Consider the following 19,704-nt stretch of genomic DNA (forward strand, 5'->3'; position numbering starts at 1 on the left):
CAAACTGCAACTCCCAGCGGCCCCCGCAGCTTCCGGTTGGCAAGATGGTGGCGCGCAGGAGGAAGCGTGGGGCCCAGGGCTCCGAGCTGGGGATTCCGAGCCCGCCCGGGTATTCAGGTGAGGAGCTGCGGGTCCGGGGATGGCCAGGCTTCTCCGGGAGTTGGCTCGGGAGGCGGCGGTGGCAAGGGGACCCCGGGAGCGGCCGCTCTGTTGGGTGTGAGTCCCGGAGGCCCCGAGGTCCGCGAGCTCCATGCTGCGCCCTGCTTGCGTCTGGCGGCGTTCTCCAGGGATGAGCCCATTTGGGGCAACGCTTCCCTTAGGTAAACAAACCGATGTCTGTCCACACTCTTCCCCAGGACAAACTCGTGTCCGTCTTCACACCTCCACCTCCCCCGCCCCGCAGGTGAGCCCAGCCACTTCCTGTCATCTCTTTGCAATTCCTAGTCTGGCCCCTGTCAGCCCTTACCTGGCTGTGCCCTCCTAATCGGTTCTCATGCTTCTGTTCTTGCCCCTGCGTACCGTTCGCCCAGGTGCCAGAATGTTCTTTCTAAAGTCCGACAGAAGTAGTATTTTGCCTCACAGGCTTGTGTTTCCATACCCACAGAACTCACTCCAGTGGTTTTACGAGTCGGCACCTAAAACAAAATCCAGACTTCTTACGTTCATTTGTGTGGGCCCCCACCCCCACCCGCATGTTCTGGCTCGGCTGACCTAAAGCTTGTTCTGTTCCTCTGAGACAACAAAGTCTTTACATCCTCACGGTTTGTGCACCTGCTGTGCCCTCCTCTGCCTCACACAGCTGTGCCTTCTGGCTTTAATGTCAGTTCCTCAAGGAGGCCGTTCTGATGGCCTGTCTAAAGGCCTCTGCCATCCGACCACCCTGCACTGTTTTCCCCTTTCGTTCATATTTGATAGAATCTTGTTACGTGCTTTCTCGTTGATTGCCATCTCCCGCTCCCATGGGAGCTTCCTGAGCACAGGTACTGTGCTCTGAAGGAGGTGGTGAGAAGAACAGAAAACAGTCCCTAGCATTACAGGAATGTCAGCGATTATCCAAATGATCACACAGATGGAGGCTTAGAGACCATGAGAGGTGTTGGCAGGGCACAGAGCAGGTGGTTCTAACTTGGCATGAAAGGCTCTCCATGGAAGTTAAAGCCTGAAGGATAGAGGATGCCAGGGTGGCTCAGTTGGTTAAGTGTCTGACTTCAGCTCAGGTCATGATCTCACAGTTTGTAAGTTAGAACCCCGCATTGGGATCTCTGCTGTCAACATAGAGCCTGTTTCAGATCCTCTGTTTCCTTTTCTCTCTGTCTCTCCCCCATTCGTTCTCTCTCTCTCTCTCTCTCTCTCTCTCAAAGTAAATAAACTTAAAGGGTGCCTGGGTGGCTCAGTTGGTTAAGCATCTGACTTTGGTTCAGGTCATGATCTCACGGTCCGTGAGTTAGAGCCCCGTGTCGGGCTGTCAAGCTCAGAGCTGGGAGCCTGCTTTGGATTCTGTGTCTCCTTCTCTCTCTGCCCCTCCCCCGCTAGTGCTTTCTCTCCCAAGAATAAATAAACATTTTGGGGGCGCCTGGGTGGCTTGGTCGGTTAAGCGTCTGACTTCGGCTCAGGTCATGATCTCGCGGTCCATGAGTTCGAGCCCCGCGTCGGGCTCTGTGCTGACTGCTCAGAGCCTGGAGCCTGTTTCCGATTCTGTGTCTTCCTCTCTCTCTGCCCCTCCCCCGTTCATGCTCTGTCTCTTTCTGTCTCAAAAATAAATAAACGTTAAAAAAAAATTAAAAAAAAAAAGAATAAATAAACATTTTTTTAAATCTTAAAAATAAATAAACTTAAAAAGAAAACCTGAAGCATGGGTGGAGGGAGGAGAGTTGATGTTTCAGGTAAAGGGAAATGTGTGAGCACAGGTGAAGTCTGGGCTTCCTTGAGGAATAGGGAGAAGGTGGAGTGGCGGGCCCACACAGTGGTTGGGGAAAGAGGGGATGGAAAGAGGTGAAAGGTGGTCAGGATCTGGCAAGGCCTCCAGTCATTGTCAGGATTTTAGTGTTGACCCCAAGAGCAGCAGGGTTTGAACTCCCCTCTCATTTCCCTCCCCACCTGTAATAATTGCCTGTTTACATTCTCTCCCCACCGGCTTGGGAGCCCCTCCTGGGCAGGTTCTCTGTTCGTTCACTCTCCTAGCCTGCACAATTCCTGCACAGGCCTTGCCTAGGGGAAGGGCTCAGTGATGGAATGGATAGACAGAACTAGAAAGGGACAGCTTGAACTTGATTTTCACGCCATCCACCCCTGCCCCCATTTCCCGTCCAGCCATCCCGATCAAGTTCTCGGAAAAGCAGCAGGCTTCCCACTACCTCTATGTGAGAGAGCACAGAGTTCGAGAAGGCACCAAGTCTTCCTGGCCTCAGAAGCGGACCCTTTTTGTCCTCAATGTGCCCCCATACTGCACAGAGGTGAGCGGGTGTCTGGGAGGGAACCTGTAGCGCTGGCCAGGAGTCCCAGGCAGGGCTGGGCTCCCACTGGCCTTCACCAAGTCCTCAGTGGTGAGTTGGAAGCATCTAACTGAAGCCCCAAGGGAGAATCTAGAGGTCTGCCTCTGTCTCTTGATAGGAAGTGGCTTTAAAAAAAATTTTTTTTTTAAGTAATCCCTACACCCAACATGGGTCTTAAAAACTTACCACCCTGAGATCAAGAGTCACACACTCTGGACCGAGCCAGCCAGGTGCCCCGAAAATGGCTTTTTAAAGCTGTGTTTTATGGGGCACCTGAGTGGCTCAGTCGGTTGAGCTTCTGACTCTGAGTTTCGGCTCAGGTCTCATGATCGCGTGGTGCATGGGTTCAAGCCCCACATCAGGCTCCACACTGGCAGTGTGGAGCCTGCTTGCGATTCTCCCTCCCTCCCTCTGTCCCTGAACCCCCAAATAAATAAATAAACTTTAAAAAAAATTAAAAACTATAGTTCTGAGGAGCTCAAAGCTTCTTATTATTACCCAGAATTGTTTGAATTACATGTTTTTCCCTGGTTATAAAAGTGATACATCTCCATAAGAAAAATATAAAAGTACTTCTCAATCTATCCAGACATTAACTTTCTTTCACAAAAAACAGTGAAGTTTTGCCTTCCATAACTTTATAGAAGAGAAACTAAGGGAGTTGCTGGATTTTAGATGAATTGGGATTCAAAAAAGAAATACTGATTTCTAAAAGATTGTTCTAGAGAAAGAAGCAGAGGAGAGGGCGTCATTTTTTACCTTTTCCTGAACCGTACTGTGTATACAGAGAAGGGCCTGGGCCCTGGCGCACAGCTCGCTCCATTTCACAGACGGAACACCCCGTGTACTCAGCACCCAGAAACCGAACATGACCTGAGCCCAAGAAATCCCTTCATGCCCCCTCCCCCCGCCCCCCAACGAGGGTCACCGCCAGCCTGAGTCCAGCAACTACAACACTGATTTAACTTCAGTTTTAAACGGCTGCTGTGGGGAGGAAAAGTTAGCCGGTTGTCTCCTAAAATCAGAATGTTCCGCATAACCCCCAAACGTCCTCACCTATTCTTGTAATAGAACCTGGTCCTACTTTGGGGATCACTCACCCAGAGAAATTGGTAGGGAAGGACTGATCTTTCAGCGAGATGGCCTTTCAAAGTGAGGAAGCCCTTTCAGGGACAAACCAAACCCCCTCCTGAGCATGTGCTTCCAGCAAAGCCCCAAAAGGCTTATACCTGGATTCTGTCTCGCACTCTGCCTCCTTCCTCCCACGTCCCCTGGCCAGCGGCACTGCGGTTTTCTGCTCAGAGTTTTGAACATGAAAATTCACAAGATTGACGTCTTGGGCCACGGGAGGCAGGATTGGGACGGTGCCGAGGAGGATGTGGTTTGCCCGGGCCTGTGTGTGCGCCCCCCTCGTTGGGCACACATGGACTCTGAGACCCCACCCCTAGTGGTGCTGCCCTGGGCAGAGGGGGTTCCAGAAGGCCCTGCTGCCTCTCATGCCGAGCTTCCCCCCTCCCCAACCCCCTGCCCCCGCTTCGGCAGGAGTGCCTGGCCCGCCTCCTCTCTCCCTGCGGCCCCGTCCAGTCTGTGGAGTTACAGGAGAAGCCGGACCTTGCTGACCGCTCAGAGGAACCAAAGTCCAAGTTTTTTCACCCCACGCCCGTTCGGGTAGGCATTCAAGTTCTGCGGTCTGCTCGCATGGGGTGTGAGGTGGGGCTGGGACAGCGTCCGCGGTGTGCGTGGGGCGGTGGTGGCAGGGTGACAGCAGGGCGTCTGAGCGGTCCCCGTGGTCCTAGGCCAGTCCTCGCTTGTGTGGTTGAGGATGCCTGTTGGGCAGACGGCGCCCTGCTCCTTTCCCTGCATCTGCCACATCCCTTAGCTTCTTGTCTAGCTCTTCCCAGCATCCTGGGGGAAAGCCTCTCTGAGCTCCCGAAGTCCGCCGAAGTCCATTCCTCCCTAGGCCCCATGGCCTGGTCTCGTTTCCCCTTGAGGAAACGTGAGGCACCTGCTCCGGGCATAGCGCGTGTGAACTGGTGTCCGCCCGTGGTGCTTGGTGAGCTCACTTTTCACAGAGTCCCTCCCATAACCGGGAGGAAGGTCCCGAGTGTCTCACCTCGCCTGGGTTGCTTCTAGCACCAGTGGGAAGATCAGGAACGTGGCCGTCCCTCCCCAGGATTACAGATCACTTTCTGGTTATCTTCGTGGCGGAACAGCCCAGCACACATCCCCTGGTCCAGCAGCAAGTCAAGCTGAGGGCAGGTGGCATCCCTGGTGCTGGGTGACTGGGAGGACGGGAAGGGCCCTGGCATTCTGACCTCTCTCCTTCTTCCCCCAGGGGTTCCAGGTAGCCTACGTGGTGTTCCAGAAGGCAGGTGGGGTGTCGGCTGCCTTAGCCCTGAAGGGCCCTTTGCTGGTCTCGACAGACAGTCACCCTGTGAAGAGCGGCGTTCACAGTCAGTACCGCGGCAATGTCGGGCACCTCCGTCCCGGGCCCTGGGTTGGCGGGGAGGCGCTGTGGGGGCCGTGCCTGCTGCGTGTGCCTGGGAGGCCTGGGCCTGGCACTCAGGGTGGGCGGAGGTGAGGGCCCAGCTCGCCGCCACTAGACTTCTTAGCACCTGAAGCTCGGGCCACACGTCACCATCCTCGTGGCCTGTGGAAGAAGATCCTGACTGGGGGGCGCCCGGGTGGCTCAGTGGGTTAAGCGTCCGGCTCTTGATCTCGGCTCAGGTCTTGATCTCAGTGTTGTGAGTTCAAGCCCCATGCTGGGTATGAAGCCCACTTAAAAAAAAAAAAAAAAAAAGATCCTGACTGGCTGGCCCTGAGGGATCGGGCCTGAGGAGGCCCAGTCCCTCACTCCTTTCTCCCTCAGAGTGGGTCAGCAACTACACAGACTCGGTGCCGGACCCTGAGGCCTTGAGGGTCGAAGTGGACACGTTCATGGAGGCGTATGACAAGAGGATAGCTGAGGTGGGGCTTCGGGAGGGGCGGCTGCGTGGCCACAGGGAAGGAGGTGTCGTGGGTGTTGTGTGTGGCTCCTGAGGAGGAGGGGCGGTGGCAGCCTGTCCCAGTTACTCCTCTTTTCCCTTCTGAGTCCTGGGTCACCTAGCTGGGTGACCTCTAGTCTCCAAGTGGTCTGTGGAAGACAGTCTGAGGGAGGAGGCAGCGTTGGCACCCCTGTGCTCCCCCGTCCCCCCGTCCTTAGCTACCGGGAGGGAGAGGGCGCAGCAGGTGGTGATGTGTGCCCGGGGAGGTTCCGGGCGCAGGAGGGAGAGAGCCACGAGAGGAGGGCGGGTCCCAGGCGCCTGCCCATCACGGGGTCTGTTCCTTGCAGGAGGAGGCCAAGGCCAAGGAGGAGGAAGGGATTCCGGACGAGGAGGGCTGGGTGAAGGTGACGCGCCGGGGCCGGCGGCCGGTGCTACCCCGGACGGAGGCGGCGAGCCTGCGGGTGCTGGAGAGGGAGAGACGGAAGCGCGCCCGCAAAGAGCTGCTCAACTTTTACGCCTGGCAGCACCGAGAGACCAAGATGGAGCGTAAGGAGCGCCCCGGGCCCCTGTGCTTCAGCCCCGCTTCCCTCGGGCCCGGCCCGGCCCGGCCCGTGGCCACTGCTGCCAGCCGCGGCCGGAACTCAGAGATCTGGAGGGCGCCCAGACCTGGGTGCGGGGTGGGGGTGTCCTTGGGCACAGACTTCCCGATAGGCTCTGGAGTTTGGGGTCCCAGCCTGCAGCATCCCCCGTGGTGGTCCCCTCGTGGCTCCCCAACGGCAGCTGTGGGGGCCCTTGGGTTGCTTAGAGGCTGCAGAGCCCTGAGCAGTTGGTGCCAGAACCTGTCAGCCTCCAGCAAGGGGCCATGTGGCAGAGGGTGGATCTCAAGTGCTCACCGGGTGCAGAGAGGGCCGCTGCTGGATGTGATTTGGGGGTGGGGGGGGGGTCTCGAGTGAGCACCGTGCGTGTGTGTGTGAGTGAGAGAGAGAGAGAGTGCGCGTGGGTGCCATGTGTGGGTGGGGGGGGCCCACAAGGAGAGTGTTGGGGTGAGCGATCGCCTGTGGTTGACTCATGGCCATGACGATGCTGAGCTTGCTGCCGTGGCCCCCGATTTCCCTGCTTGCGGGGCAGCTGCCCGGGGGCCCGGGGGAGAGGGTGCTGGCCCTGGCCCTGGCCCCGGCCTCGGCAGGGGGACGAGCTCTGCGGCAGGTGGTAACCTGCCACCCGGCACACCGTGCCCTCCCCGGCCTCACTGCTGCTCCCCACTGTGTCCTGCACCCCCGCTCCTGCCCTTTTGTCTAGATTCACCGACGGCGGGCCTCTGCCAGCCCTCCCTCTGGGCTCCTCGACTGCTCACCTGGTGACAGACCTGCCATCTGGGTTCCGTGGCACTCTCAGGGCGGAGTCCCTTTACTTCCCGACCTTGTCCCCAGTCGGACTGCTGCAGCGGGGAGGGTTTGGGAGAGGTGCCCCGGGGGCTCCTGACACCCCCAAAGCCACCTGCCTTCACCTTGGGTCTGTGGGGTAGGGGCGGGAAGGGAGCAGGTGCCTTGCTTTCTCCGTGCTTTTTCTTTCACTGAGGAGGTTCCTCTGAAACCTCAGGTGTGCCGCCCTGTCTTCAGCTTCCACCCTCTGACTGGGCCTGCATGCTAGTCAGTCTCCATGCAAGGTCCCAACCGTTTCTCAGAGCAGAGGCCAGCAGGCTTGGGGGCCACGCGGCACAGCCCCACCCCCACCCCCCCACGGGCCACACTGACTGATCCGGCCCCATCTCCCCTTGTGCTTCCCGCCCTAGATCTAGCCCAGCTGCGCAAGAAGTTTGAGGAGGACAAGCAGAGGATTGAACTGATGCGGGCCCAGCGCAAATTCCGACCCTACTGAGCTGAGTTGGCCCACGGGCCCCACGGAGCAGAACGGTGAACGGTGACGGTGCGCGGTTGGTGAGGACGCGGAGGTCTGGAACGCTCGTCCCCGGCTGCCCAGGCCGAGGGGCTACCGTGTCAGCCAGCCCCCGAGGCCGGAGTCCCCACGGGTGGGGAGAACGACAGCTCCTCCCTGGGCCCTGGTGCTTCTGCAGTCTCGGGGCCCCATGCTGGCGGGGCCTGCCCGGTGTGAAGGCTTGTCAGGACGCCACCAGCCTGGGGAGCGCTTGCTCCCTTCTCATCTCTGTTCCCGGCCTGTTCCTGGACTCTCCTCTCAGGCTAAGTGTCTGCTGTGTTCTCCCCTTCCCCCATTGGAAGGGCCCCCGCTGGCAGCGAAACGGCCTCGGAAACAGTGCGAATACAGAACATTTTATTTTTCATCCAGCTGGGCAGCAACCTGGCCCTTCCTTCCTCCGTCCGCTACCCACTCACTGCCGATTATCGGCCACAAAACGGACAACCCTCCAGGTCCAAACAGTGTCTCCCCCTTGAAGTCTCAGATACCAAAAGTCAGAATCTTGGCCCCATCCCTCCAAACCCTGGTTTGGTTTCTCTGCCTCAGCCCCTGCTGGTCTCCAAGACCCGCGAGGCCTGTCCCCTCCGCACCTGGCCTGGCTGTGGGGATTGGGAGCAGGGAGTCTGGGGGGTGAGTGGGGGGAGCGGGGCAAAGCCCCAGGCCCAGGCTACAGCTGGTTCGGGGTACTGCTCTTCAAAAAGGAGCCGATGATCCCGGCCACACGCTGGGGTTGGTTCATGTGGACGTAGTGATTGCCCAGGACTTCTGTGTACTGGAACCACTGGAGAGGGAGGGATGCGTGGTGAGGTGAGGCCTGGATGCGGGGGCTCCGTGGGCCCCTCTTCCCAGGGCCCGCTGCCTCCCTGTGTCTCAGGAGGGTCCCTCACAGTGACCCTCGGGGCAGTGACTGACCTGCAGCTCCAGGGGCACCCTCTGGTTAAGTCAGGGCCTGGCTCAGAGCCAGCAAGAAAGGCCTGTTTGGGGGGGTAAGTGTCCAAACCCTGGGCTTCTGGACTGTTCTGAGCGGTGAGGTTGTAGAGCGAGGCTGGGGAGGGACCCGGGGTGCTGTTCATTCTGCCACTTTAAGGTTGGCTTGAAAAATGAGCAGCCTTTCAAACTTGATCCTCCTTGGGAGGCAGGAAGGCACCGCCCGCTGACCATCCAGCCGGCCACTCCGGTGATGATGCCGAGATGTTAGCAGAGGCCCCCCGGGGTCAGGTGTTTATGGTGGGTGATGGTCGGAAAGTGCCAGGTGCTCCCAGGGACAAAGCAGGAGTCTCAGCTCCCCAGCTGGGAGACCCACCCTCACCTGCAGCCATCACCCACTGATGTAACTGGTCACCTGCTCACCCTAGAAATTGTGGGATGGCCTCTGGCCCAGTTGGGCTTGGCCTACAGGATATGTGAGGACAATAAAACTGGGAGATTCTGCCAATTAAATGTGTTTCCTGTGCTGAGTCACATGTGGCTCCAGGGACCGGCCACAGTGGGGAGTGAGGCCTGGTAGTTCCTGGCAGTCACCCATTAGACCTGGGGCCAGACCAGAGCCTGGGTGAGGACCCTGCTGACCCCCAGCCTGGCTGAGCCCCGCACACCTACCTCCTTTAGGACAGATTTCAGTATGTCCTTCACCAGATTTAGGGCCTCCTTGTCAGCGTCGTTCTCTCTTCTCACGTTATAAAACCCTTGCATTGCTCTGGAAAGCCAAAGAAAAATCAGGGCTCACCTTAGGGCCATCTTGCGGTGCCTCGCCCCTGCCCTGGGTTCCAGGCCGAGAGGAGACAGGCCCGGGCTTGCCTCCGAGTTTCCCTCAGAGCCCAGGTGTAAATCAGGGTCGAGGCACTGGGCACCTGCGGGCACTCGGGGCTCACTGGCCAACGTGAGCCAAGTGCTGTGGGTTCAACTCCATCGGGTTGCAGGACCTGCCTGTGGCCACAGCCTCTGAATGGCAGGGCCAGGAGGTGATGACAGGCTCTTAAGTCGATGCTTTCTCTTCCGACATCTTTACTGAGAGAACTTCACCCATTTAACATGTACCATTCCATGTTTGTTAGTATATTTGAGTTGTACAACCATCACTACGGTCAGTTTTAGGAAGGTGTTATTGTCTCAAACATCCCAAACCCGTAGTTTTCTTTCTCCCCACCCCCCCCCTCACACACACACACACACACACACACATATACACACACATACACACAGAGTGCCCAGTCCGTCTTCTGCAACCACTGATCAACCCTCTCTAGACTTTCCTCTCTGGACTTGCATGTGAAGCAAATCATACGTGGGTACGTGGGTTTGTGTGGCTGGCTTCCACTTTACATAATGTTCCCAAGGCTTGCCCGTGTGGCCTGTACAAGTTCGTTCCCCTTTGTGGCTAAAACATAGCCCACTGTATGGAGGTACTGTACTTGGCTCATCTGCTCACCGGCTGACAGACGTCTCTACCTCTGGGCCGTTGTGAACAACACTGCTCTGAGCCATCACGTACGAGCTGTCGTGTGGTCCTGTGTGGGGCACACAGATGCCCAGGGAGTGCAGTTGCCGGGTCCTGTGGTAACACTGGCTTGGGAAATTGCCAGACTGCTTTCCAAGTGGCTGCTCCGTGTTACAGCCCCCCAGCACGAGGGTCCTGGTGTCTCACATCGTTGCCGACACCAGTTATCTTTTAGTCTGGCCGTCCTAATGAGGACGTGCGGCGTATTTCCCTGTGGTGTGGATTTGCCTCCTAAACCCCCGTGCTCAGCACCAGAGACACACGTGTCCCCAGAAGTCGGGGCTCCTGCCTCAGGCATGCCACAGTCTAGGCTCGCCGCAGCAGAGCAGAAAGCGGCATCCAAGCCACACGGAAAGATGTTCACTGTGGGACTGCTTCCGGCCGGGCGCCGGGAGTGGGGAGGAAGGCAGGTGAGCAGCCCGGATCTGGGGCCCTAAGGGGTCTGGTGTGGCTGGAGAATTTGGTAGAGCGAGCGTCCCACTGTCAGGCCCGCTGGCCCCTGCCTCGCAGACCCCTGTTGAGAGGTGCCTTCGAATCCGCTCCACCCGCTGCCCGAGCCCTCCCCTTGCTTTGCCTTCCACTGCTTGGGGCAGTGGGAGCAGCCACCCATGAAAAATGACGGCCAGGTCTCGCTGGTAGAACCGGGAACCTCCCCCTAGAGCCGCGGAGATTCCTGACAGTCGAGCCTCTCGGGCACATGGCTCCAACTTACTTGATGACCAGGATGTGGGCCTGCAGCTTCCTGATGAAATGCACAAGCAGGTCCCTGCTGATGAAATCGATGCTGTACTCTGGCTGCAGAGACAAAACCACAGTGAGTCCTCCCACAGGTTAGCGGGTGCTGCTGTGGGTGCGAAGCCCATCTCTCTTGGGGGCAGCGGGGGCCTCATGGGGCCACCATGGCCATCTGCCCCAGTACCCAAACACATCACCTCAACAGAGGCCTCTCTAAACCCCACGGGTCAGACTGGTTTTCCCCCTAAATCTGTTCTCCCTCTTTCTGGGCTCACGGCTGCCCAGCCAGACGTTTCCAAATCCCTTTACCTCCTGGTGTGTTTGTGCGACTAAATGCAGAAAAGTGACCCGGGCTGCTTCTGGGCCTAGATTTGAGGACTAGGTGTGGCCCCTCGCCCCGAAACCCCTTTCCCCATCCACAGGCCGCCCTGTAAGTGCTGCCCGGCCAGGCAGCGGCCCGCGTGCCCGCACCAGCCATTTCCACGAGAAAGAAATCTGCTTAAGCCACAGGGCAGAATGAATATACCTCGATGTCCCCACCGCCCCTGCAGGCCTCCATCATAGCCCGGACCACCCTGTCTTATGACCATTGAAGGCGTCAGATCTGTGCTGTCCCACAAGGGACACATACGTGGCTATGAGTGCTCGAAATGGGGCTAGTCCAAGCTGAGATGCGCTGTAGGTGGAAACTGGACAGAGGATTTCAAAGACAGCATGAAAAAATGCCCAATATCTGAAATGTTTATACTGACTACATCTCGGATACATGGAGTTAAAAAATGCGAAAGTTGGTCTCACGTGTTTCTTTTTACTCTAATATGGCTACTCCAGGACGTGAAATTACATGAGGCTCACGTTATGCTTGTATCGGACTGTGCTGCCCCAGCCCCAGAACTCGAGATGTGCCATAGGAGGAGCTCGATACAGGGGTGCTGAGCGGATGAATTCCACAAAGCTCCCACGAGGACTGACTGTGTCAAGTGCCCGACACTCCTCCACCCCCTTGACGAGTACGAAATCCTCATGAGAGCACACACGTGCACACAAGCACACCTCCAGTCACAGCCACGAGAGCACACTGCCCTTGTTCTGCGCCGACCTCCCAGCTAGTTCCCGCTCCTTGGGCGAAAGTGACCTTGGGTGCTCTTCCAGAAACAGGCGTTCCCAGATGAACGGTCTACGAGGACCCGGACATGCTGCACCCCCTCCTCCAGGCAAGCGCCCAGCTCAAGGAAAAGCACCAAGGTGGCTCCTGCCCACAGAGGGGCTCCCCGAGACCCGTGCTGATGGGCGTATTAAAACGGTGCTTTGTTGGAGGATCACACGGGCTAAAGATGCACGAGAGCAAACAGGAGACAGCACCAGGACTCGGCTCAGGTGTCTGCCCCCAGCCCCCATCCTCTTCGCCTTGCTTCCATAGGCTTCTCTGGCCGAACTGGGGCTCTCCGGCTTGTGGGCTCAGGCCCTCGACTCAATTCTGTGTTGGTCCCCAAGGCAGAGACCGAGGGATATTCCCTCCACATACGTCTCCAGGTGTGAAAGCGCAACACAAGGCTGGGGTTTTGTAGTGGTTTCTTCCAAGGCCACGATAGGAGGATATTTCTCCAAGAAAGTCTTTAAGAGCAAAGGCTGTTGGGTGTGCTTGTCTTCTTCTTTTTTTTTTTTTTTTTGGTTGTCTCTGCGTCTACATCCCTCTCCTCTTACCTTCTTTCCCTAGTCCACTTTCACTTCCCAATGTATATTTTTCTTTTGTAAAATTCTTTTTGACTTTTTTTGTTTGTTTTTGAGAGCGAGTACGTGAGCTGGAGAGGGGCAGAGAGAGGGAGACAGGATCCAAAGCAGGCTCCATGCTGTGAGCAAATCATGTGAGACCGTGACCTACGCTGAAATCAAGTCGCCCAACCAGCTGAGCCACCAAGGCACCCCACATTTTCTCTTGTAATTCAAGTGTAACTTACGGCAAAGTCCCCAGATCTATGTGTCGGTTCATGATGGCCCTTCACATATAAATGCTCCATGTGACCCAGATCGAAGCCTGGAACATCACCAGCACCCAGCAGGTTCCCCCCTGGAGTATTCTCCAAGGACGTCACTATTCAGACCTCTACCCCAGAGATCAATTTGCCTCTGCTTGAGCTTCAGATAAATGGAATCATACAGAGTGCTCTCTTCTTTCTGGCTTCTTTTGTTCTGTGAGTGTGTTGGTTTTCTCGTTCCTGTGTGGTGCTCCGGCGTCTGAATATATAACAACTTATACATTCTGTCGTTCAAAGACATGTAGGTGAGTTCCAGCTTGGGACTGTTACGAATGAAGCTGTTATGAGCATCCCCACACGTGTCTTTTGTGCACACGGCACGTATTTTTGCTAGGTTTACACCTAGGAGTGGAATTGCGGGCTCACAGGATTTGCCTGTATTTTGCTTTAGCAGTTCTGCAACAATTTTCCAAATGGTTCCATCAATTTGTACTTCCTCCTGCAGTGTAGATGAATTCTGGTTGCTCCATGCCCCGAGTAAGACTTGGTGTTGTCAAGGGGTGACTGGGTGGCTCAGTCCGTGTCTGACTCTTGATTTCAGCTCAGGTCATGATCTCACGGTCCGTGAGTTCAAGCCCCACACCAGATTCTGCACTGACAGTGCAGAGCCTGCTTGGGATTCTCTCTCTCTCTCTCTCTGCCCCTCCACTGCTCGCTCTCTCTCAAAAACTAAACTTAAAAAAAAAAAAAAGACTTAGTGATGTCAGGCGTTTTGATTTTGGCTATTCCAGTGATGTAGAGGTGTCTCATTGGTCTTTTGATTTGCATTGCCCTAATTAACGATGATGAGCACCTTTCATGTGTTGATTGCCTACTTAGATAGCCTTTTTCTTGAAGTGCCTGTTAAAATCTTTTGCCGGTTTTTAAAAATGAGGTTGTTAGTTTTTATCTTATTGATTTGTCAGAGCTCTTTGTATATTATGTGTATGAGTCCTCTAGTAGACCTATGCATTTAAATATCTTCTTTTAGTCTGTGGCTTGACTTTTCACTCTCTTAAATTGTCTTTTGATGAACAGAAAGTATTGTTATTATTTTTTTCTTTTTGAGGGAGAAAGAGAGTGTGCATGAGCACAAGTGGGGGGAAGGAGCAGAGGGAGGGAGAGAGAATCTCCACTCAGCATGGAGCCAAATCATGGCTCAGTCCCACAACCCTGGGATCATGACCTGAGCCAAAATCAAGAGTCAGACACTCAACCCACTGAGCCACCCAGGTGCCCCCATGATGAACAGAAATTCTAAATTTTAATAAAGACCTGTTTGTCGATATTTTTATTGATTCACATGTGTATGTTGTTTTATTTAAAATATATTGTCTACGTCAAGGTCATGAAGGTATTCCCTGTTTTCTTTAGAACCTTTACTGTTTTACCTCTCATGTTATGATCTGTGATCCATCTTGAATTATTTTTGTGTGTAGTGTGAGGCAATGATCTAGGATTGTACTTTTTCATATGGATAACCCATTGCCTGAAAGCCACTAAACTGAGGTGGTGCCTTTATTATGAATAAGTGATACCCATTCATAATTTTAACAGTAACTAAATTCCCAAAGTATTCTACAAACTCAGTATTATCCCAATATAATCTTTTTTTAAGTAAGCTTTATGCCCAACATGGGGTTTGAACTCACGACCTCAAGATCAAGAGCTGCATGTTCTACCAACTGAGCCAGCCACATGCCCCATCCCAATATAATTTTTAGCAGAAGACGATCATTCCAAACTTCATTTGGAAGTGAAAATATGCAATAAAAGCCAAGGAAACGTGTAAAAGAAGAACAAGGAGAGAGCACTGGTTCCACTAACTATCAAAACAATTAGAAGGAAATAGGAATTAAAATAGAATGGTATTTCTCAGATGGTGACAAGATCAGTGGAACAAAAAATGGAATTCTAAAATGAAATTTTAGAATTTGTATCTATGTTCCAAACATAAACTTCAAATCGGTGGGCACTCTTCCCATTTTGGGCACTGTGACTGACCATGACCCCGCTGCAGAACAGCTGTGTGCTCCTAGGAGGGGGAAGGGGTGTTTCCAAATGCCACAAAAAGTAACCAACCCAACCCGCACTGCGGAGCGATGGAGAGTTGGGGCCCTGCCCTGCTGCCTAGAGGGTTGCCTGGCTCAGGTCAGGGGTCCAGCCAGGATCACTCTTTCTGGAGGGAAGCTTTCCAACAGGGGCCTCCAGGACCCCACTGGTTAGAATCTGGCAATTAGCTCCCAGCCTGAGGACCGGCACACAGAAGACAAAACATGATGAGTGAGTCTTAGTGGTTAGGAGGACCCCCAATAACTGGTAATGGGCCAACTGGCTATTCATCTGGGGGGAAAATGAAAATGGATCCCTACCTCACACCATATTGAGAACAGATCCCAGTTGGATCAAAACCAAAAGTCAAACATTCTCATCCCTTTGGCTAATGCCCTGGTCCTGGCCTCATGTCCACATCTGGGCCTGGGTGACGACTCTCAGTGGTCTCCCTAAGACCACCTGAGGCCAGAGGTTCCCACCTCTAATGACAGCATCTCACATGTGCAAAACAAGTTACTCTCTTAAACAATCTCATTAAGAGCACCGTCTGTGAGCACCTAAAGCAATGTGCTAGAGCACTCAACACACAGGCCTTAACTAGTCTACACAGCAACCCCACAAAGGTGGGCATAGGGGCTGGTACCTCCTAGCTTTTCATTAACCGGCTGCATGGATGAATAAACCAATGAATGCACTTCATTTTTGCACACAAGACAGGTTCGGAGCGGGTAAGTGGCTTGCCCAAGGTCACACAGCCTCTGCGGTGGAGTTTCTGCAAATGCCCCTGTCGCACAGCTCCGGCTGGCTGCTGGCTTCCAGGCCTCGTATTATGCAGCCCCTCTCTCCCCTTCTGGTCTTCACACCCTCCATCAGGAACCCCATCTCAACACATGCTCTAAGCCTATTCTAAGCCCCTATCTACGTGGTAAGCAGGTACCTGGAAAGTCTTCCCCTTTCTTACCCAGGTCGATTCCACCACTCTGGACCTGGCTCACGTCCCACTTCCTCCAGGAAACTCCTCTGACTGCCCCCTCTCCCCGCCCCCCCTCCCCCCCCCCCCCCCCCCCCCGCCGCCAGTGTGCCTTTCCTGAACTCCTGCTGCCCTTCCAGTTAATCCACATCCACAGAAGCATTTGCAACCACTTATGTGAAAGCCTAAACGAACAGCAAAAACAAAGAGCCCTAAAATAGGTCGGCGTCTACGTTCATAGTCACGAAAACACAAATGGGGCTGCAAAGTCTGCCCTCAACGTGGCCAACGGTGGGCCTTGACGTTCACGTTTTGCTCTGTGGGCCCCTGTGTGTCAGTAATGGTTTTTCAGTCATTCGTGGGTGTGCAGCCCCCACCGACGGTGCTGCTTGACCGCAGGCAAGTCGTCAGGCTGCCTTCGTGTCCTCGCCTGCGGGGGCCGACAGGTCCCTCCTCTGGGGCTGCAGTGAGGACTACCCGGGCACACGTGCAAGGCGCCTGGAAGGACCAGGAGTGGCCGCTGCACCGTGGCCACCTCCCGCCGGCGTCCCTCCATGTCTCCCAGGTGCAGGGCAAACCCCGGTGCGGCCCCGACTCGTGCCGGCCCCCCTGGGGATCCCTCTCCACCTCAGCCCTTGCCACAAAGAGACCAACGATTCGAAAGAGGCTGTGCACCACCTCACACCCGCCAGGACGGCTGAAAATTTTTTGAAAAGGAAAGTGACGCGCGCTGGTGAGGTGGCGCAGAAATCGGAACCCTTGCCCGTGGCTGGTGGGAACGAAGACGGTCGCCGCTGCGCAAAGCAGTTTGGCGTTTTCTCAAAAAGGTGAAACACGGGATCATCATGGGACCCAGCAATTCCACTCCCAGGTGTAGGTCCAAAAAAATTGAAAGCAAGGGCTCGAACCGATATTCATAACCCGTGTTCACAGCAGCATGGTTCATAGTCACCGAAAGGGGGACACAACACAAGTGTCGATCGACGGATGCGTGGATCAATCCAGACAAGCGGAATGTTACTCAGTCACGGGAGGAATGAAATTCCATCACCTGCCACAACACGGATGAGCTTTGGAAACAGTAAGTGAAATAAGCCGGACACAGGAGGCCACGTTTTGCATGATTCCACTTAGATGAGGTCCCTAGACCAGCCAAGTTCATACGGAGAAAACAGAACGGTGGCCACCAGGGACGGGGGGAGGGTGGAGAACCGGTGTTCGGTGGGGACAGAGTTTTTCTGGGGGCAATGATGGTTGTATGACATTGTGAATGTATTTAGCGCCACTGAACTGGACACTTACGAGTGATTTTAAAACGATGACTATTGTGCCACGCATGTGGGACGGCGATAACAAAGGCAGCACTCACCAAAGTGATCCTCCGGTCTCTGCTCAGCACCAGACCTGGAACGGAAGCACAAAGACGGGGGCCTCAGTGCTGCCTGTCGGGGTGAGGGACTCGGCGCGGCTTCCCTGGGGACCCGGGGCCCTTCCAGCCGGGGTGCTCTTCCTCAGCCTGCACTCGTGTCCTCTTGGGACCGAGCCAGGGCAGCAGAGCTTGGCCACGGCCACCCGGACACGGGCCAGCGTGGCCCACCCGGGCACGTCCCTCGGGCCACCCCAGAGAGCGGTGCAGGACGGTGATGGATGGTGGCTGTCATCTCTGAGAACCTTAAGGTGATCGCGTGATCTTCAAACCCCAGGAAGTACCCAGTGGCTAAGCATCAGTGCCATCAAGTGTCAAAGAGGTTGACAGAAGGTTGAAGAAGGTTGGCAGGGCTGGGAGACCCGTGGTCCCACCTGCTGGCCAAGCCTCGGTTCTCTGCCGCAGCCTGACGGTGGACTGGAAGGATATGAGCACGCTTAAAAAGCGGGTTATCCTGGGGGTGGTGAGCTGAGCCACAAGGATGGGAAAGGGGTAAGACACGGCGAGACACGCACAGCTGTTTATGGTACATTGTGTTTCAGACCACGTCATGTAGCACCTGTTCGAAAAAGTAATATTCACGTAAAAAGCAAAACCAAAATGGCGACTGGGTTGGCATCCGTGCCCAGCCCTTTGTACACCCCATCAGATCCGGAGGAAGGGGTACTTGGGCAGGACGCACGGGTGGGGGGTCCACCAGGGGAAGGGCGTGAGGTCTCCCTGCTGGAAAACTGATGTTTGAATACAAAATGGCTTTCCGAGAAACAATTATGGGAACATTAAGGAGAGCTCTTTTCCATAATTATTAGGTTTCCCCCTCTAATTAGAGAGATTATGGAACTTTTAGACATAGTTTTAAATATAGACGATTAACCGTTATTAGAGGTTCTTAGGCATTTGGGACTCAAAATACTTGGGAGGACCGTGTAATCATCTCGGCCTAATGAAACCAGGGCTGAGGCCTCTGGGTGACCTTCGGCTCTGGCCGTGACCTCCCTGCACAGACAACCAGCCCCCGCTGCCCGTGCAGGACCACAGGCAACCCCGGGGCCCCCACCTGGGCTCGCTGCCTCCTCCTTCCTCCAGGCCTGGGCTCCAGCTGCTCAGAGGATGTGACACAACTTTGAAAGGGGGTTACCTTACGGGTGGGGTGACCCCCAAGGTACCTGGGGGTTCCTACCGAGCTGTTTTCTCTGCCCTGGGCCATGGCTTCTCTTCTCTTTGGCCACATCCTCCTCCTATTCCAAGACTCGCTTCCACTGGGCACATCCTAAACAGGCCCCAGCAGGCTCACAGCCTGGCTGCTTTTCTGTTGCTCCCCCCGCCCCATCATGAGACAGTGAGACTTTCGAAGGCCAGAAATGTGTTTCTCAGACCAGCAGGCCAGCACAGATACCCCTTAGAGGAGTTCCACGAACAGATCCAAGAGCAAGCAGCCCTTTTCTGGAAGGCTGCTTGGTGCCCTTCTCAGACCCAGGTCCCACGACATCAGGGCCAGCAGCTGCTCAGCGGGGCTTTGCACTGACTTAACTCCCTTAACAACCTGTTTCATTGGGAAGGAACTGAGAGGGATGAGGCCAGCGTGAGCCCCGGAAAGAGGAGAGACTGGGCTCGGCCTGCCCAGAGCGGGCTCTGCCCCAGCCCTGCTGGGGCCCCTCGGGCTAGCCGGGCCAGCGACTTGTGAGCCGACACCTCCTCCAAGACTTTTGGAATCCCCAACAAGTCGCGGGAAACATACAATTCGTAAGAAAATACTTTCGAATGCGGGAGATATGATCAGAACCCTAGACCGCCCCCCACCCGTCTCCTGCCACAGCCAATAAAGACTGTGCTGTTGTGATATAATAGGAAGTAGATATTTTAGTCTGCAGGCCTGGCTCCTGGCCAGAGCTCCTAAAGCCTGTGTAATCTAAGCAATAAAGGTGCTAGGAGCATCTTTTGTTCTAATATTTGGCCTTTGAGGCCAGGTCCTGACCCAGAGCTTCAGAATCCCTTGCAATTTCCTAGGTGATAGGAGCATCTTTGGTCCTAATGAGGGGGCTCTTGGTGGGCTTCAGGGTCAACCTGTGATGAGAAGCCTGAAATTTTACGTCGACCTCCCCATCCTCTGGGAAGGGGAGAGGGGCCAGAAACTGTGATGATGGACCATGTCTACACGGCGAAGCCTCCATTAAAAAAATCCCTCAACTAGGGGGTTCAGGGAGCTTCCCAGGCTGGTGAACACATTGGAGCTGGGAGGACGGTGCACCCAGGGGACGCGTGGACGCTCCGCACCCCTCCCTCACACCCTGCCTTCTGGATCTCTCCCGTCTGGCTGTTCCTCAGGTGTATCCTTTATAATGAACCGTATCCTAGGGAGTAAACGGGTTTCCCAAGTTCTGTAAGCCTCTGAAACTGAGGAGTGGGTGGAAGGAACCCCAGATTTTTTTGTTTGTTTAAAAAAAAATTTTTTTTTTAATTTACATCCAAATTAGTTAGCATCTAGTGCAACAATGATTTCAGGAGTAGATTCCTTAGTGCTCCTTCCCCATTTAGCACCTCCCCTCCCACAACCCCTCCAGTAGCCCTCAGTTTGTTTTCCATATGTATGAGTCT

General features: G+C 55.1%; 2 protein-coding genes across 5 annotated transcripts in view; one reads left to right on the forward strand and one right to left on the reverse strand.

Moving 5' to 3' along the window:
* RRP7A (ribosomal RNA processing 7 homolog A) lies at positions 1-7,779 on the forward strand. 2 transcript variants are annotated; one of them, XM_058741122.1, is made up of 8 exons: positions 1-117; positions 2,311-2,453; positions 4,035-4,160; positions 4,828-4,945; positions 5,362-5,459; positions 5,824-6,022; positions 7,269-7,402; positions 7,674-7,779. In XM_058741122.1, exons 1-7 carry the CDS (start codon positions 45-47, stop codon positions 7,352-7,354), a joined length of 843 nt encoding a protein of 280 aa, XP_058597105.1. In that variant the 5' UTR covers positions 1-44; the 3' UTR covers positions 7,355-7,402; positions 7,674-7,779. The 2 variants fall into 2 exon arrangements, with proteins under 2 accessions (XP_058597105.1, XP_058597104.1); XM_058741121.1 differs by having other exon boundaries at positions 7,269-7,779.
* Positions 7,744-19,704, reverse strand: part of SERHL2 (serine hydrolase like 2) — a 21,305-nt gene continuing 9,344 nt past the window's right edge. For 2 of the 3 annotated variants that reach the window (XM_058741119.1, XM_058741120.1), the window contains exons 9-12: positions 17,053-17,087; positions 10,621-10,703; positions 9,011-9,107; positions 7,744-8,192 (exon numbers count right to left, since the gene is read on the reverse strand). In XM_058741119.1, the coding sequence (XP_058597102.1) occupies positions 8,079-8,192; positions 9,011-9,107; positions 10,621-10,703; positions 17,053-17,087 (329 nt within the window). In that variant the 3' untranslated portion in view covers positions 7,744-8,078. Of the gene's footprint in view, positions 8,193-9,004; positions 9,108-9,822; positions 10,423-10,620; positions 10,704-17,052; positions 17,088-19,704 lie in introns of those variants that run through there. The other variant, XR_009265266.1, reaches the window with a different exon arrangement.

Source organism: Neofelis nebulosa, chromosome 8, assembly GCF_028018385.1.
Source record: "Neofelis nebulosa isolate mNeoNeb1 chromosome 8, mNeoNeb1.pri, whole genome shotgun sequence".
Classification (NCBI taxonomy): domain Eukaryota; kingdom Metazoa; phylum Chordata; class Mammalia; order Carnivora; family Felidae; genus Neofelis; species Neofelis nebulosa.

What these genes read in the sequence shown, in the direction of transcription:
- RRP7A (XM_058741121.1), top strand. Translation starts at nt 45, where the DNA reads ATGGTGGCGCGCAGGAGGAAGCGTGGGGCCCAGGGCTCCGAGCTGGGG. An exon ending in GAGCCCGCCCGGGTATTCAG is followed by an intron (nt 118 to 2,310) that starts GTGAGGAGCTGC and finishes TTTCCCGTCCAG; the next exon opens with CCATCCCGATCAAGTTCTCG. An exon ending in TGTGAAGAGCGGCGTTCACA is followed by an intron (nt 4,946 to 5,361) that starts GTCAGTACCGCG and finishes TTTCTCCCTCAG; the next exon opens with AGTGGGTCAGCAACTACACA.